This window comes from Silurus meridionalis, chromosome 14, assembly GCF_014805685.1.
Source record: "Silurus meridionalis isolate SWU-2019-XX chromosome 14, ASM1480568v1, whole genome shotgun sequence".
Lineage (NCBI taxonomy): Eukaryota > Metazoa > Chordata > Actinopteri > Siluriformes > Siluridae > Silurus > Silurus meridionalis.
This window is the reverse complement of record NC_060897.1, coordinates 4,336,668-4,356,048: the sequence shown is the minus strand read 5'-3', so window position 1 is coordinate 4,356,048 and position 19,381 is coordinate 4,336,668. Positions and strand designations below refer to the sequence as shown.

Below are 19,381 nucleotides of genomic sequence, written 5' to 3'. Positions count from 1 at the left end.
GGGTATGAATTTGTTTTTTGTTAAGTTGCCTAATAATATATATATGTGTGTGTGTGTGTGTGTGTGTGTGTGTGTGTGTGTGTGTGTGTGTTCACACACACTTTTTCACACCAATGTATATATATATTTTGACCCCAATATATATACAAATAATGAGAAAAACTGTTTTATTTTGAACATTTATGCATTAAATAATTATTTTATCAAAAAACATTTTTTTTAGCTTTTTTATTGTATGTTCTTTAAATTTAATATTGTGGATGTTTTAATATATGTTAATGATTTGATGTTAATGAAACTGCTGAATAAAACAAAAATCAATTCTTATGAAATCTATGTTATATTCATAAAGCCAAATTATGACTTTTCAGTACTCCTTTCACATATAATGGTGATTAGAAGCAAAAAAGAAAGAAATCTTTTTTTTGACAAACATTTGTTTATGTACCGTATCTCACAAAAGTGAGTACACCCCTCAGCAACCATTTTAAAGGGACAATACTATAGAAATGAAATCTGGATATATTTTAGAGTAGTCAATGTGCAGCTTATATAGCAGTTCAGATTTACTGTCTTGTGAAAATAACTCAACATACAGCCATTATTGTCTAAATATCTGTCAACGGAAATGAGTACGCCCTGAGGAATAACAGCTATAAGTCATGTACAAAGCCTGATGTCCTATTCATCAAGTTCTTTTTTTTTTTGATTGACAGGATCATGCAAACTAAATTTACAAGATGGAGAAAGCTGGACATCGTGAGGAAAGTTTGGCCAAAACAGTTAAAAACTGATGTTAAGCTTTTTCATAAACCGTTTATGCTTTTGCGTTTTCTTTCCTGTAGAATTTTCACACAAACACACAATTTGCCTTCAGAAAACCCGGGTGTTTTTATGAGGTTAATATCAATGCTCCTGCTAGAGATGACATATGCAGGTGGTGCAGCTGTGGCTGCAGTAAACTTGTTGCATTGTATTTATTGGTTTTCCTGCATTAGTACAGAGATGGAAAGTAATGAAGGACAGATACCTCGTTATTGTACTTAAGTAGATATTTTTGGTATCAGTTTTTTACTTTACTTTACTATTTATTTATTTTTTTTTACTTTAAACTTTGTTATTTTTTACACAAACATCTCTACTTTCTACTTACATTTTTCATCCAGGCTCTTTACTTTAGATTTAATCTATTTGGTGACATAATCAATATTTTTTTCTACTCATTGCCTGCTGTTTTGAGCCCATCAACCTATTTCTTGTCATTGTACCACTTGTGTATCATTTTGTGGCTCTCACGCACCACAGGTGTAGGTTAGCCTACAAAGCTAACAATGAGCAAGACAGAAGGCAACAAGAATTATGGCTGACGTAGATGAGACAGAGGGAGTCAGCGATGTAAACATGACTGAGAACAAAGACATTCCTAATTACCTGATCAACTTCTTTGCTCTGCTTGTGTTCTATATGCTATAACCTAGATACATTAATTAGGTAAGAGAATCTTCAGTTGCCAGTATGAAAACATTAATTAGTAATGGCTACTTTTTACTTACATGTCAGAGCCCAAACTTCTTTACTTTACCTTGAGTGAAAAAGTGTAGTCAGTACTTACAATACTAAAACATGAATATCTGTACCACTACTTGAGTGAAGGATGTGTGTACTTTTGCCATCTCTGTCAGGAAGTGCTGTCTCTGATTTCAATCTACCACTATGTACTGTCCGAAGATACTGAACATATTACGACAGTTGTCCCTCAACAGTAAAAGCTCAGAAACTGAAGGTCAGGATGTTCAAGACCCAGAACTGCCAAACTGCCTCTGTCAGGCCCTTGAGCAAAGCCCTTAACCCTCTGCTCCAGTGTTTCTTTATCACAGCTAACCCTGAGTTCTGACACAAATTTTCTTACAAGCTGGGATATGTAAAGAAAGGAATTTCGCTGTGCTGTAATGTATATGTGATACATAAAGGCTTCTTCTAAATATAGATGATCACATTAAATAAGATTATTTTAATTATGTACACAGTATGGACAAAGGTATTTGGGACACCTAACTTTTCAAGCCATATGTGGTTCCCTTCAGGAACTCAAGCTGCGTCAACAGCGCTTTTAGAATGCCAGTAGTAAGTGCGGCGGCACTGGCGGTTGTGACGTCACAACCAGGAAGCTATAAGAGCACATGGAGTGAAACCATTGCTAGCTTCTGTTTGTTCAGGAAGCGCTCTGTGTATGTATATTTGAAAAAAAGAAAGGAAAGTGACTGGTAAGAGAAAGCACTCCTTTTGGCTATGTGTTCCTCCTTGCCCCCACTATATTTTGGGGGGGGATACGCATAGCCTATGTGTCGCCTGTTTGGGAGCGGAGCATACTAGGTCGGTTCTCAAGGCTCATGGCTATATTTCCCCGAGACTGCCTATTAAGCCCCTCCGTACAACTTGGGTGCTGGTGGGTCAAGGCTTATGCCTTAGCAGGTCAGGCAGCAGGCTGTCTGCACAACATTGTTGTTGCTGACTCTGAATCAGGTTGTGTCTCAAATCAGGTCAGAGGACTGGTTTGTCACAATAGATCTGCAAACCACAGGAACTTCCTGTTAGATGGATAGATACATGAAAGTATGCATCTTCCATCTCACAGAATGTTCCTGAAGTTTGCTTTCAGGGCTGAAGCTTACCAACACTGGGTCCTACGTTTGATCTTGCCCTCTTCTTTCTTTTTGCCCTCACCTTTACAAAGTGTGTGGATGCGGCACTGGGCCCCCTTAGACTTTGGTGTGTCCGCATTCTAAATTATATCGATGATTGGTTGAAATTGGCTCATTTGGGCAGCTGGCAGTCGAGCATGGAGATGTCATTTTACCCACATGAATAAAGCTGGAGTCAAGGCCTCGCAGCCATTGAGAGAGTGAGAGGAGGCCAGTCACTGTGAAGCAGTTTCAAAGCTTGAGTGGTGGCTCCGCCCAAGGTCTCTGGGGAATGCCCCATCTGATGTGGCATATCAATTGCTTATAGATGCTGGCCATGCTTCGAGCTCTAAAGCATTTCCGTGCCAACTCCCGGGAGATCTGGAGAAAGTTTGCGGGATGGAGTCTGTCTTTTGGTGGCCCCACAGTGGCCAGGCAGGCCATGGTTTGCGGACCTCGTAGCCATTCTTAAACACCCTCCCTGGGAGATTCCTCTCTGGAGGGATCTTGAGGTACGATCTAGAGTGAGATTCCATTTAAAGAGATTCCACTCTAGAGAGTTTCCTCTCAGGAGAGATCTAGAGGTACGATCTAGAGTGATTGTGTGGGACTTGGCTATTGTCTTGGAGGCCCTATCCTAGAGGTCCTTTGTCCCCTTCTCCTTTTCAGGCCCTATACCAGAAGAAGCTTAACCGACTGGGTACGTCCACAGAACGGAGCTGTGGAGGAAGTCGGAGCAGCTGTTCGTCTGCTATGGCCCTCTGAGGAGAGGTCTTCCTGCAAATAAGTAGATGCAAAGCAGATGGATTGTGGATGCTATTTCATCTTCTTATGATTCCTCTGGTCTCCCCGCCCCTTTTGGGGTCAGAGCTCACTCAACTCGCAGTGTGGCAGCCTAAGGCCTTGTCCTCTGGAGTTTTCCTCCAAGACGTCTGCAATGCTGCGGACTGGTTCACCCATCCTTTGCAGAAGTTGTTCAGTCTGCCTTTTTTTAGACTCTCGTTCCCAAAGCGCTGTTGACAAAGCTCGAGATCCTAAAATGGAACATCTTATGTATGTAGCCATCTACATGCCACAATGCCTGCATCCCTGCAGCATGTCCTTCCCTTTTTAGAAGATAGCGCTGGTTTCATTCCATGTGTTCTTATTGCTTCCTGGTCATGACGTCAGCCTGCCAGTGATGCAGCACTTTCCATTGGACTGATTGGACTGGTAGCATGAAATTTCCCCTTCACTTAAACTAGGAGATCCAAACCTGTTCCAGCATTACAATGACAACAGGTGAAGAGAGAGTGCTGGGCAGACTGAAGTAATAAAATCACTACTGCCATGCATATAGTGAAATTACATTGTGGAACACAGTGAAACTCATTAAAAACTAACTAAAAAACTGCCATTGAAGATCAAGTGTTAATTCTAAAGACTTCCACTTGTGCCGAGTTTATAATCTCATCTTCAGCATCTTGTTAAGAAGCAGGCGAGCGGAAACGAAACTCGAGGTTGTAAATCTCCAGGAACAGGCTTGAGCGTGACACCCGAGCTCTAAACTGGGATGTGTTTAGGGCCTCCGGCTATAAACCTGCAAATAACAACCCAGTGTACAATCAGTCCAGATCTCCTGAAAAAAAAAAAACAGCGCGGTGGCTCTTGGCACTCATCCAGAAAGGGCATGTGACTGCAAATTTAGCAATTTCTCTAGTGTAACATAACGGGCTCGGCTCATAATCAGCCTCATAATTACTTTTGGACCAGAATTGAGTGTGTTCGGGTGGAAAAGATGCTAAATTTTTAAAAGAGTGCAGAGGGACTCAAAGGCCAATTGCTGATTTCAACTTATTACATGTTTCACATTGCTAAAAATTTTATACACTCCTGTCCTGAAATCTGTGACCTTAATATGGGCCTGTGGTGAAGGTGTAAATTACTGATAGAGATTCACACATCTCCTACTAAAACATTTACATTTTACATTTATGGCATTTGGTGGAGGGACAAATCCAAAGCAACTTCTATTTTTTTCAATTATATAACTAAGAAATTGAGGGTTAAGGGACTTGTTCAAGGGCCCAGCAGTATCAGCTTACAAGCTTCTTACCAAAAATCCAACACTTTAACCACTGAGCTTCCACTCCTCATTGATAAACCTTGAACTTCTCAGTACTCGAACATTGAGTTAAGTCAACTTAAGTCAAGTCAACTTTTTTTCTATAGCGCTCTTCACAACAGACATTGTTCCAAAGCAGCTTTACAGAATTTTAAGAGTTAAGGTGAATGGTGTGTATTAATCTTCGATGAGCAGCTATGGCGACTGTGGCAAGGAAAAACTCCCTTAGATGTTATGAGGAAGAAACCTTAAGAGGAACCAGACTCCAAAGGGGAACCCATCCTCATTTGGGTGACATCAAGAGTTTGATTATAGTCTTTAAACAATACAGAACACTGCAGAGTAAGAATTATCATGAGCACTGGAATGTAAAATTATGATTAATGACTTTTCTACAGTCTTATACAGTCATTTGCGGTTATAAAACTAGGAACTACTGAGCAACTCATAAAATAGCTCAACATTTGCGATCATCACAGATCCAACACTAGCTTCTCCATGCCAGAGCCATTTAACACTCAAGGAGGTCCAGTGTCCAAACTCCACATGAAGTGGGATCAAACTGGCACTGGTACGTCTCTAGATGGTTTGGGATGTTTGCGGGTATGGCATCTACTTCTTTAAAGGTCCACAATCTTCATAAGGTGGGATGTGACTGGGGCTGGAGCAACCTCAGGAAACCTCAAGTGTCAATACTTCAAAAGGGAAAGTTACAGGTATTCAGACTTGGGTTATGCTTTGATTTAATTTTTTGGGATCTCTGTTCCGATTATGCAAACTACGTATGTTTGATTAATGCCATGGACTGAGGTTGCCAAATTATTTCCAGGTGTTTGAAAAGAGTCTTGGCAACCAGCAGATTGCTGTTATAACAACCTTCACTCTTCTGGGAAAATGTTTCATTTCCATATGGCTTGTGTTTTTTTATGGTCTAGATTATTCTGAGCATTCCATGGGATAAAAGAAATGTTATTGATTTTCACTGTTAGTAAATCACAAGTTAGTAGTAGTAGAATTAGCAGTATTTACTATTTTTTTGTATAATGCACCTTTAATGCAGGTGTTGCGAGGATTATGGGCAATGGTCTACATGTAAGGTATTACATATATCTGGAATATCTGCAAATACTGGAATATCCGCATTGCATTCGCTCCCCACTCTCCCCACATTTAACATGTAATACCTTATGCCATGTTCCTTTTTTCAGATTTTTAATTGTTTAAAGTTTACATTTTTACATTGTGGTTTAGTAGAAATTACTTTTGTAATCATAAGCTCAAATATTTGGATCTTGTAAAACTACCCCTTTACCATTTCTGGCCCCTTTTGTGATTTCTCTTTGGGGTAACGACGCTGTTTGAGTGGAACAGCACTGCTAGAGAAAACAAACTCAACATATAACAGCCACATCAGGAAGTCCTATTCAGACGGTTACATAATTCAGTCTTTTCCATCTGATTAGCTGGAGTCTGGAAGCTGAGAGACACACTGAGCACACCAAATCAGCTGCGCACGAATTATTCCGCTTGTTGTAATTTTCTGCTGCAATTGTTATTTTAAATGCTAAGATTTAGAAAGTGTTGATAGCAAGATTTAAGATTTTAGTTCTGGAGATTGGTCTTTTGTCTTGTATCTACCAGAAGTTTTATAAATGGTCAATAGAAAAAGGTTTCTACTGATGGATAGATAAATAAATAAACAGTCAGATAGAGAGACAGAATGAGACTGAGACACAAACAATGGTTACAAACATAGATAGATAGATAGATAGATAGATAGATAGATAGATAGACAGACAGACAGACAGACAGACAGACAGACAGACAGACAGACAGACAGCGGATACTAAGGGCAATAGATAGATGCCATAAGCGTTGTGGTAAGAGTTTGGGTAAGAAGTAAACATAGCAGGAAAATCAGGTGTCTTGATACTTTTGGACACAGTGTATTTAACTCTGCTACATCATTAGTAGAAAGTTGGTTGGTTATGTGTGGATCTGAGCTCCAGTGAAAGGTGACTTTGCAACTTGTAATTCTCCACCTGCAACCAGGAAACTTATTTCAGGTCCACAGACTCTGTGAAATGTATAACATTATAGACACGGGGCATTCTGAGGTTGCTTCAGCCCCAGTCACGTCCCATCTTATGAAGATTGTGGACCTTTAAAGAAGTAGATGCCGACCCCGCAAACATCCCGAACCATCTAGAGACGTACCAGTGCCAATTGGATCCCACTTTATGTTGAGTTTGGACACTAAACCTCCTGGAGTGTTTGAAGGCTCTGGCATGGAGAAGCTGGTGTTGGATCTGTGATGATCTCACATGTTGAGCTATTTTATGAGTTGCTCAGCTCCTAGTTTTATAACCACAATGACTGTATAAGACTGTAGAAAGATCATTACTCACAATCTTACACTCCACTGCTCATGTTAGTTCTCACTCTCCAGTGTTCTGTATTGTTTAAAGATTATAATCACACTCTTGATGTCACCCAGATGAGGATGGGTTCCTCTTTTGAGTCTGGTTCCTCTCAAGCTTTCTTCCTCATAACATCTAAGCAAGTTTTTCCTTGCCACAGTTGCCATGGCTGCTCATCAGGGATAAATTCACACTGTTTACCTTAACTCTTAAAATTCTGTAAAGCTGCTTTGAGACAATGTCTGTTGTGAAAAGCGCTACAGAAATAAACTTGACTTGACTTAAAACTTGACACGGATCCCAGATTATCACCCGGACTACCTCCTTGCTAATCGCTAGCATCTGCTGACTAGCTGGTTGCTAACACTACTCAATATGGTCTGCTTGCCCTTCTGTTACTAAAATGAATGTTTTACACCGGCTAGCTTATTAATAACACTTCTTATTTCTGTCTGCTGACTAGCATATGCTATTATTATTTGCTACTGTTTACTAGCTGTCTAACACTACTCACTATTTTCTATTTTCTACTGATTAGCTTGCTGCTAACACTACTAAACACTGACTGCTGGTTGCTAGCCCTACTTGCTGACTAACATTGAAAACATCACCCCGATAGTTTGCTAACTAGCTTGTTACTAACACTCCTCATTATATGCTGACTAGCTTGTAACTGTGAACATGCTTGAGGTAGCTTTTTGTGAGCTTTATTTGTCTCGGCAGAGCAAACAAAACAGAGTTTTATGATGGCGACCATGTGGTTTTTTTTCCTCATTTAGTCATGTCAAATCACTTATGGTGGGGCATTTTTTGGTAATTAAGCCATTTCTCTACAAATGCCAATTTCTCTGAAATTCACCAGAATTGTGGCTGAATTGCACCATGGGCTGTGAGGCACTGTATGTATGACCAGACTAGTCCTGTCACCATGATAACATGATCACTATTGTCATACTTTAATCCATGAATTGTCGGTCATCTTTTTTCTCTTCATCTTTATTACTTTGATCTTACCCATCTGAGAGAGATTGATAGAGAGAGACAGAGAGATAGAAGAACAAGGAAATCAGGGAGAGATTCTTTTACTTCTCTTAGTCGCTTTCTTACTTACATGTTTACACATTGTTATTGTTATTTTATGTTCACACACACACAAACACACATACACACATTCACACATACACCCAGACACACACAAACACACACACATACATTGCTGGAATAATAGAAGAACTAGTGTGGCAAATCTTCTAATCCTCCTAAACTAAACCTTTGTGTGTGTGTGTGTGTGTGTGTGTGTGTGTGTGTGTGTGTGTGTTTTATTCAGTAATGATCTATATATACACAGTGTCATATTACACTGACAAGGTAATGGCAGGTTGCTATTTTCAGCTGTGCCGTATATTTACAATACGAATTACTGCTTACATCACCTATTGCACTTCTCACTTCTGTGTTTCATAAAACCATTTATCTGTCCATCCTTCACATTCCAGTTCTTTCCTGTCATCCTTCTTTCCTTATCTGTCAATTATTTTGCCTGTCTGTGGAAGGGAAACAGAATACTTATCTCCCTTCTTATCAAGTTCTCTCCAGCATCCTAAACCTTCTCTTGCTCTGTATTTCTATCTCTCTCTTTCTCTCTCTCTCTCTCTCTCTCTCTCTCTTGCTCTCTCTCTCTTACTCTCTTACTCTCTCTGCTCAACATACATGTTTACAGACAACACATTTTTCAGTCTTAATCCATAAGCCTTATCCACTCTACAGTGTCTGTCTTGCATAAGTCTTCACAGCCCTTACATTTTTCCCACATTTTAAATTATTAACCAAAAACTGAACTACAACTGATTTATACCTGACATATGCTTGAGCTTTGCCTACATTACACCAGAACTATGCTTGAACTAGGTAATTTATGATGAACATAGATTATATAATACAGTTTATAAGAAAGATAATATGACAGCAACTGATTATATTATGTTGAAAAAGATTTTTATTTTAATAAATGCAACACAAGAGTTGTAATCTTTTCCATCTTAATAATAATGACTTACAAGAATACTAATTTTGGTATCAGTTTTGATATCGGATGATACTGGTCTTACTTGAAATTAGATTGCAAAAAAGGAAAGTGGTATCACCTGCCCCTACAACACTTTTAACTTTTAGCATTTGTTTTGAGGCTAAAATATTTGTCTCTTCGAATAAGAGAACAATTATTTTTTAATAATGCAAATCTTTCCTGATTAAAAAAACAAACTAAAGGGAGGTTTTGGAGTATCCAGACTGTGATTATCCTTCTCTTGGCTCAGGTGGACAGCTTTGTTTGTGCAGAATTGCAATCATGCTGTATTTCTAAGCATTTGTAATGGATTTGAAATGGTGCTCTTTGTGATATTGTACACTCAAGATGTTTTGATTGCATTACCAAACCCTGATTAGTATATTTCCTACACTAGGGTCGTTGAGCAAGGCCTTTAACCCCCCCAGGGCTGTGCTATATCATGTTTGACCCTGCACTCTGAGCCCAGCACAAAGAATTTCATTGTGCAGTAATGTAAATGTGAAAAGTCTTTCTTTTCTGGGTAATAAATATGCATGCTTTTAGAAAGCTGGCTGTGCTTCATGAACGAATGCCCAAAAACAGCATGCAGCCTGCTACATCTCACCTTTTCACCAGCTACGCTTTGTTTCAAATCTATTGTTCAAGCACAACCTGGTTATTTGTTCTCTTTGACTATAGAATCAAGGCTGCAAGGCAAATTGCAAGAAAATGTGAATGAGGTCATTTTAATGCATTCAAGTTTTTTATACCATGGTTGGTCTGAATACTCATTTTGATTGGCTGTTTTGATTGGGGGGGTGGGGGATTCTAGTGTAGTTAAAAAAGGGGATATAAATGTTAAACCAGTCCCCTGAAATAATGAATTTATGATAATAAGCACTCAACAACAATGCCGAGGGCAAAGAATGTTTGTCTCTGTGCCATCTGGAAAGAGGTGCATGACCATCAAGTCCCACACTTTCAGACTGGGTGCAGCTTCTTTCCCAAAGTGATATAGCTGCCACCAGTCCTCCATACCAACATCCCCAAAATCTCGCCATTCACTTTAGTTATTTCACAGCTCTTTAGAGGACTAAGGTGCATTATACAATAAGCTTAGCCTTTACTTGCTACATGCACTTTGTTACTTTATAGAATGTGCAGTATATATCTAATGGTTTTATACGATGTGCCATTTATATATATATATATATATATATATATATATATATATATATATATATATATATATATATATATATATACACACACACACACCTTTCACAAGACATTTTAACTGCACATTACCTAACAAAATTTCAACAATGTTCTTCTTTACCCTCAACTGCAGATATTTGCAAGTCATTCTAGTAGAGTTTCTGCCAAAATTGCACAAATGTAAATGTCATGCATTAAAATCATGTCACAGGCACTTAGCTGTGGATTATCCCTTACTGGTGGACTTCATAAGGATTCTATCCGTGGGGAGCCATGCATTTCACACCAACGCCTTCAGCGGTGTCCTGCCTGAGTCAGTCCACCTCTTTATCCCATCATAATTAAGCCACGACTAGAGAAACCATCAATATTATAGAGAAACGCAGTATAACAGAGAACTGCATCACAGACAGGAATCTCATACAGCTAGAATGGTGTTACTAAAGCATGAAACCCAACGAACACAATTTAACACATCTCCTTTCACTGCAGCCACAGCTTCACCTCCCACATACATCATCTCTAGCAGAAGCATCGATATTAACCTCCTAAAAGGATTTAGCATTTTTTCCGTGCATTACGGTTTTACTGGGGATTTGAACTGAAGGCAAAATTGTGTGTTTTTATGCAAATACTACAGAAAAAAAAGCACAAAAGTATAAATCGTTCATGAAAAAGCTGTTTCGCCGCAACTGTTTTGGGCGACCTTTCCTCACAATGTCCAGTTTGTATTGAAAAGTCCGTCTCGTAAATGTTATTATAAGTGTATCTGTGACCAAATCGATTTCTTCTCCTCTGTCAGTCATTGTGTGAATGAAAAAAAACAGCTAGTAAATCCACGCGAATATATTTGAGCTTGTGCAGTTTGTTACAGATGCGGTTTGTAAGCTCTGACTAGTGCACTCTCTGAGTGTCCAATCAAAAAACGTGAAAATGCTGATGTGATTGGACGCCTTCTAGAGGGTTTCAGTGTCGCAAACTCACATTCTGACCAGCAAAGCTGATTGTGAAGGTTCAAAGCAGATAGATTCCTTTGAACCTGGCAACCTGTGATCTGAAATCTATTAATAAAACATCATATATGGTTTATATATGGTATCAATTGCATTCTATTGGCTTAAAAAATCCACAACAATTGCTTGGTTTGCATCACATCACCTTTCCAAGTGCATTTTTTAAGTCTCACCCGCTTATCTGCATGACTACGTTTACTTCCGGATCATTATTTTCTAAACAGTGAGCTTTTATTAGCAGGTTAAAAGGCTTTTTATCCAACTCCTGCAGCTATTTTATACACACAATCACACACCTCCTTGACTTTATTGTCCCTGGATTTGACTTCTCTCGCCTCTTTACTGCAGCTTGCTCTTGCTTTCAGACAGGAAGCAGGATTTTTTTTGTTTGGTTTGGTACAGTTCTGTGAATCTTGAGTGCACAGAATGGAGCTCTGCTCGTTCAATTATTCATCAGTGCACTGGAGAAACGCGTCTGTTTTCTCAAGCGTATACAGAGTGTGTGTGTGTGTGTGTGTGTGTGTGTGTGTGTGTGTGTGTGTGTGTGTGTGTGTGTGTGTGTGTGTGTGTGGTGTGTGTGTGTGTGTGTGTGTGTGTGTGTGTTTGTGTGTAAACTTCTGCATTCACTGACAGAGATTTCAAGCAGCTTGCACAAGACACAAGGGAGCAAACCTCATGCTAACATACACCACACACACACACACACACACACACATGCACACATGCACACACCTGTCTGCGTGAACTGTATGTTTATTATCCCTCTTCTGTACAAGCACAGAAAAAAGGCCACTTTGCTCTTTAAATGCGAGTGGGCAGAAATAACGGATGTTTTTTTAATTAGGACGCAGCCGGGGTGATGTCAGCGAGAGTTCACTGAGCCGAGCAGCAGTTGTGCTGCTAATACACACTCCATAATTAACTGCTAGCAAACGGATAGCGCTGATTAGCATCCTGCCGGATGTGTGTGTGTTTGTGTGTGTGTGTGTGTGTGTGCCTCTGTGCATGGATCATTATGTCACTCACAAAGCCACGGTTTTGTATGTCATTGTTAGTTGTTGTAACAGTAACAAAGATAAATGGAATAAAATTCAAATATTTGATTATTGTTGGAGTCATAATTTGATATATTTATAATGATTAATAATGCTGTAGTAATATTGTTATAATAATATAATATGATTATAATTCAAATAAATTGAAAATAATAAAAAAAGATCATTATACACATAATATTTAGTACAGTGTAGTTCATTCTTCACAGAATGTGATATACAACATGAAACACACACACACAAATGCACACACACACACACACACACACACACACACACACACACATCAACCAGGATGCTAATCATCGCTATTTGTTTGCTAGCAGTTGATTACGAAGTGTGTATTAGCAGCACGACTGCTGCTCGGTTAATTATATGTATACATTTAGCAGACGCCCTTATTCAGAGCGACGTACAAAAGTGCTTTAAATCTCACTTAAGTGTGTAAGTGTAAGTATAGCAAGTGTGTGTGTGTGTGTGTGTGTGTGTGTGTGTGTGTGTGTATCATCCGTTTCCATATCACCCTGTCCTCTACATAAGAGAAGCATGTCTTAAACCTACTCATCTGTCGCCTGCAGCTCCACCTCCTGTCTTTTTGTCAATGCCATTATCTCTAAACCATATATAAAATATATATAAAAAAGGACGTGAAATCTGATGCGGTAATCTGCTGTTGTCGCTTTTGCTTGAACTGAGAGGCTCAAACCTGTATGTCCAGCATGTGCACAGCTCCATTAAGAAATGTTTTACATGGGATGGAGTGAAATATCTTCTGCTATAAAGCTCTGACCTCAACCCAGTTGAACACTGGAATACACTTTACTAACACCCTTGTGGGTGAATGAGCACAAATTTCCACATGCCCACTCCAAAAATCTAGTGGAACATCTTCCCAGAAGAGTGGAGGTTTTGTAACAGCAAATTGAGTCTAAATGTAGACTGGAATGTTGAAAAATAAGTGCATACCCATCTTATAGTTAGGTGTCCACAAAGTTTATCCATTCCTTTGACATTTATTTAAAGAAAATGAGGATCAATAGAATGACCACAGATTAAATTAAGTAGTGTTTTTTTTACTGCAGATGCATCTTTTATTGTAAATGCTGAGAAGTGTTTAAAATTCAAACAACTATCATGTTCCTGAGTACAGGAGCATCTGCGCATTAAATCACCCAGATGTCTACGCAGAAAATACTTGGATAACCAACACAGGACTTGAAATCACAACAGAAATGTATGTTGTCTGTATTTCCTCAGTGACGGATCGAAAGAGATTCTGTTTGAGATTTTTCTCTGATCAGTTTCCCCTATCACTGCTACATCATGCTTCCACCACCATGCTTTACAGCGGGTGTGGTGTCCACCGGGTGATCAAGAAAAAATAAAGTTTTAGTTTTTGAAGCTAAAAAATTACATTTATACTGTGAAACATTTGTTTTCCTCATGTTTTCCTCGAAGTTTCCTAATGGAGAATTATCTAAAGAATCCGGGCCCTCAGGAACGGTTACTAAGAGTAGATGTCGACCCCTGCAATCATCGCGAGCCATCTAGAGACGTACCAGCGCCGTTTGGATTCCACTTCATGTGGAGATTTGACTTTTAACTTCTTTGAACATTTAAAGGCTCTGGCATGGAGGAGTTGGTGTTGGATCTATGATGATCTCAGATTTTGAGCTATTTTATGAGTTGCTCAGTAGCTTCTGGTTCTACAACTTCAACTGAGAAGAAAGAACATTACTCATAATCTTACATTCCAGTGCTCATGTTAGTTCTCACTCTCAAGGTTTCTTCCCAATGACATTTAAGGTAGTTTTTCCTTGCCACAGTCACCCCCAGGGTGCTCATCAGGGATAAATACACACCGTCACTTTAATTCTTACATTCTGTAAAGCTGTTTTGAGACAATGTCCATTGTGAAAAGGGATATAGAAATAAACTTGAACTTCCCACAAGCCATCAATAATAGACTGGACTGATACACATACACACACTCGTTTACACGTTCAGTATTTATGATTATGTCAAGAATTTATTTGCATTTACAATTAGCTTCGTGTGCAAATGGTTAACAATGTTAATGTGTTATAGTGTTGTGTTGTTGCACTTGTATGCAATAATACACTTGCAGTAAAATGTTAATCTGATCGACTGTTTAGAAAATTGTGCATTAAATTAAAGGGTCTGTAAATATAAAAAAGAGAAAATATAGGAAAATTAAATAAAAAATATAAGAAAAGCACATTTTATGTAATGTAATGTAATGACAATAACAAATCAAATGCAGAATGAACACAGTAGGATTGTAATTTATTTGTATGATTGTATATGAATATATTGAAATGACAAGGGAGCCACTTGACTTGCCTTGAAAATGTGTAGAAGAAGTAGAAATAAAAAACCTACACCCCATTATTGTGTTTTTTTTTCCTAACAGGAAAGCATTTAATTATTTCTCCATTATTTAAGTACTGCATTGTTGTAGAGGATGTGTCTTTTATCTGAATCTAATAAAATATTTAATACCTTCGAACGATTTCCTCAAAACCTTTTACTCCACTTAGACTTTCAAAGGGCTTTAACAACTTGATGACGTACAGCAGCTCTAAATCCAGTTGTATGGGTTGGTTTGAAATTGAAGAAAGAAAAAGACACCGTACAATAAATCAGAATTCATTCCACTGAAGTGCTGAGGAAATAATGTACAAACACTTAACGCTCTAAGCAGAAGAATTTGACACTATTTAACCTTTAACCAAAGTGTATCTACACTATATGGGCTATAAGATTATGGACAACTGGCTATACGATGTATGTGCTTTTTGAACATCTTATTCATCATTCAGTCCCCATTTTAATAGCCTCCGCTCCTCTGGGTAGATGTTTCATTAGATTTTAATGTACAAGTGTGTAGATTTATGCTCATTTAGCCACAAGGGAGGCCTGGTTCCAATTCATCCCAAAGGTGTTCAATGGGTTTCAGAGCTCCATAGGAGATCTTTCACTCCAACCCATGTAAAGCAGATCTCTTGGAGCTGGTTTTGTGCACAGGGGTATTGTCATGCTGGAACAGGTTTGGTGGAATATTTCATGCTTCTGTATCCAAAGATTATGTACAGTTTTGTACCTTCAACTTTGTGGTAACAGTTTGGTGAAAAAAACAGGAAGATTCAGGTGTCCCAATACTTTTTTCCATATAGTGTATGTATACTGTAGTGAGGGCTGGAAATAGTTTTTTGATGCCTTCACCACACACACACACACACACACACACACACACACACACACACACACACACACACACACAAGGATATACCCTGAAAGCTCTTGGACTTGTACTAATTACTGAGCAGCCAATTAAAATGCAGCTCCATGTATAAATGTAGTAACAGCAGCCTATTAAACAGAGCTGTGAAGAGCTAAGGGCGTGACCTGAGCACTCAGGAATAAAGAGTGAACACTCAACCTTGACTTGTCTCTACTCTGAACCTCACCCACAAGTCACAGCTGCAAAAAAAAAAAAAAAAAGGAAAAGCCAAAGAAAAATTTAACTTACATTCGTAGCATCCTAATTAATATTTGAAGTTCTGATGAAAAGCCTAGAATGTAAAAAATTTACTTATAATAACAATATGATGGGGATAATAATATAACAATATAAAATGGCAAACTTGCAACGAACCTGGAATAATTTTCAAAAAGCAGAAGACAAGAAACTTTTACGGATTTGTATAGGCAAACATAATTTTAGTCTTTTTGAGTTTTGAATATGTGAATATTACAGTGGGGAAAATAAGTATTTGACACATCAGCATTTTTATCAAAATTTCCACCAGATCAAGCCAAATATTGAATTCATACAAAGAAATTTTACTGATAAAAATGCTGATGTGTCAAATACTTATTTTCCCGCTGTATTTGTAAGGCTTTAATCCATGCGTAGCTGTTTGCTGCCAAAAAAAAGTTTATTGTCTTTTTATTCCTGGATATTCCTTTATGTCCATGTCCCAAACACAAGAAGCTTTAAAATGATCTTTTTAATTCCAGCGATAAAGTTCAATAATATCAAGAACTCCCTGGTGCTCTATGCAGATAATTAACCTGACTCGTCATGTTTTCGTCTCCTCGGTTGCCAGATTCTTCCCTCAGGACTGCAGCTTTTACTTTAAACATGAACGCTTTCTATGAAATCAGAACTAAATTTTGAAAAAATCTTTTAGATTGCTGGATAAATATCCTACTTACTGTTCTTTCAAGATAAGTGAGAGGATTCTGATCTGTGATGCGCCATACATTCCATGAATTTGGGCTATCCCAGATGAAAAATGTCCAATGAGAAACAGCACCTAAATGGTGGTCCTACAGTAGATCAGTTGTTGGGTCAAAATGGTTTTTACGGTCTTGCAACCAAAGATTGGTACAGATTATGTCAGAAATTTCAGACGACCATCTCACAGTGTGTTTTCTGCTACATCCTGCAATTATTGACTAGCCAATAAAGACATGAAATGACGTACTGATCAATGCAACATGGAGCTAAAAACTTAAAAACCATGCAGGGAAACAGACTTACTGCAGTAGAAGGCCATTAGGGTCAGCAAGGCCTTCTCTGCTGACTTCAACTCTATCAGAATTACTGACTATGTTTTTATTTATTTTTTACAAAGAAAATGTATTAAAGTATCTTATTCATTTCATAGTGTAAGTTTGGGTTTCTATCCAATCAGATTTTAGCCAGCAAGACTATCACTGTGAGCACTGCAGGTGTCCTTTTAATTCAAATCTATTTAGCATGAAGCTGTCGTTTTAACCAATCACATTGTAATTTGGTTGCTCTGATTTCGTCAGCGTTTTTATGTCCTTTGACTGGATGGTCAGAGAGTGCACTAGTCAAAGCTCGCAACCTACATCTGTAGCAAACTGCACAAGCTCAAATATATCTGTGTGGATTCAATGTGTGTTTTTTCATTCCAGAGGAGAAGAAATTGATACACATACAAGGATATTTATAAATCTGACTTTTCAAGAAAAGCTGGACCTCATGATGAAAGATCGGCCGAAACAGTTCAAAACAGTTGTTAAGCTTTTTCACGAACCATTTCTACTATTGTTTTCTGTAGAATTCGTCTAAAAACACACAAATTGCCTTCATTTTGAATCTCCAGTGAAACCGTAACGCACGGAAAAATGCGCAAGAATGCATGGGTCATTTTAAGAGGTTAATATCGATACTTGTGCTACAGATGCTGTATGTGGGAGGTGCAGTTGTGGCTACAGTGAAAGGAGACTTGTTGAATTGTGTTCAATGGGTTTCTTGCTTTAGTAACGGCATAAATTCTCGCTATATGAGATTCCTGTCTGTGATGCAGCTCTCTGTTCTACTGCGTTTCTGTTTAATATTGATCATTTCTATAGTCCTAGCATTATAATGTGGGTGTTAAGTGGTGGATTGATTCAGATATTCAGGATTGATCCATGTCACACAGTGTAATGTGTATTGAACTTTTTCGTTTTGCTAAAACCTAATCTGTAGAAATCAGGTAAGTTTTGGAAATAAGTGGATCAAGCTCAAGTGGACACCTGCTTATGGCTGGAGGTGTGTGTACAGTGTGTGTGTGTGTGTGTGTGTGTGTGTGTGTGCGTGTGGGTGTGGGTGTGGGTGTGGGTGAGCTTGTATGTTTTCTCAGCAGGATTGTCTGGTAGCCAGGTTTAGGGATTACCAGTGACTTGTCATTCACCTACTGAGTGAACCACACCCCCATCTCCATCTCCTTCTGCCTCTCTCTCTCTCTCTCTCTCTCTCTCTCTCTCTCTTTAGCATACACAAACATTCCTTCACATTTTTCTTCCTTCTTGTTCTTCCTTTTCTTCCTTTCCTTCCTCCCTCCCTCCCTGCTTACTTTTTATTTCTAATTCTTTTTTTCTTTCGTTCCTTTCCTAGCTCTTTTCTTCCTTCTTTTCCCTTTCCTCCCTTTTCTCTCCTTCTTTGCCATTTTCCTTCTTATTATTATTTTCTCTGTCCTCCTTTGCTTCGCTCCTTATTTTCTATTTCATTCCTTTCTTACCTTCCTTCCTCACTTTCTTCCTTTTTTTTCACTGTTCCATTCCTTCCCATTTTCCTTCCTTCCTCTTCTTCATTCTTTTCCCTCCCTCCCTCCTCCTTGGTTCTCTCTCTCCTTCCTTCTCTCTCTTTCTCCCTTCTTTCTCTCTCTTCCTTTGCATTTTTCTTCTTCCTTGTTCTTCCTTCTCTTCCCTCCCTCCTTGCTTTCTTCCTTTTTTTATATTTCTATTTCATTTCTTTTTTCTTTGGATCACATTCACACAAACATCCAGGAAGAACTTTTTGGCAGGACCTTATTTCTTATTCCTCTATAGACATTCAAGATGGACCAGAAGAATCACTCAAGTGGACATATAGAGGTAGACATAAAGAATGAGAGTGTGAGAGAGAGAGAGAGAGAGAGAGAGAGAGAGAGAGAGAGATGGAGAAAGAGAGATGAGTGGGAGGAAAAACCTGGCAGCCGTCCTTATCCAGCTCACCCGCCAGGGCTTTCGCTCTTTCAGTCTGTCTCTCAGCCCATTCATTTCACCAAGCGTGAGTGATGTCAGGGACTGTTCAAATGTTGCTCAAACAGAAGGATGGATAGATGCAGCAATGGCTGAGATCTAGCAGGAGGGAAAATAGCGCTGATGGATACCGAGGAACCTGAGGAACCAGGTTGGTCTGAAAAATCAAGTGTCTTGTGGGTTTGCTGTCCTTCGGCTATAGATAAGGCTTTAAACATATCCAGAGAGTGGACATGTTTATGTAAAAGAATAGGAATACAGGATTTTTGATTTTTTGTT

General features: G+C 38.7%; 1 protein-coding gene across 4 annotated transcripts in view; it reads left to right on the top strand.

The window, feature by feature from the left end:
* si:ch211-278a6.1 (SRC kinase signaling inhibitor 1) overlaps window positions 1-19,381 on the top strand; it is a 159,187-nt gene that overhangs the window by 43,770 nt on the left and 96,036 nt on the right. The window contains exon 1 of one of the 4 annotated variants that reach the window (XM_046865929.1): window positions 19,144-19,253. The exons of 2 other annotated variants lie outside the window; for them this stretch is intronic. In XM_046865929.1, the coding sequence (XP_046721885.1) occupies window positions 19,226-19,253 (28 nt within the window). In that variant the 5' untranslated portion in view covers window positions 19,144-19,225. Of the gene's footprint in view, window positions 1-19,143; window positions 19,254-19,381 lie in introns of those variants that run through there. One more of the 4 variants, XM_046865932.1, reaches the window with a different exon arrangement.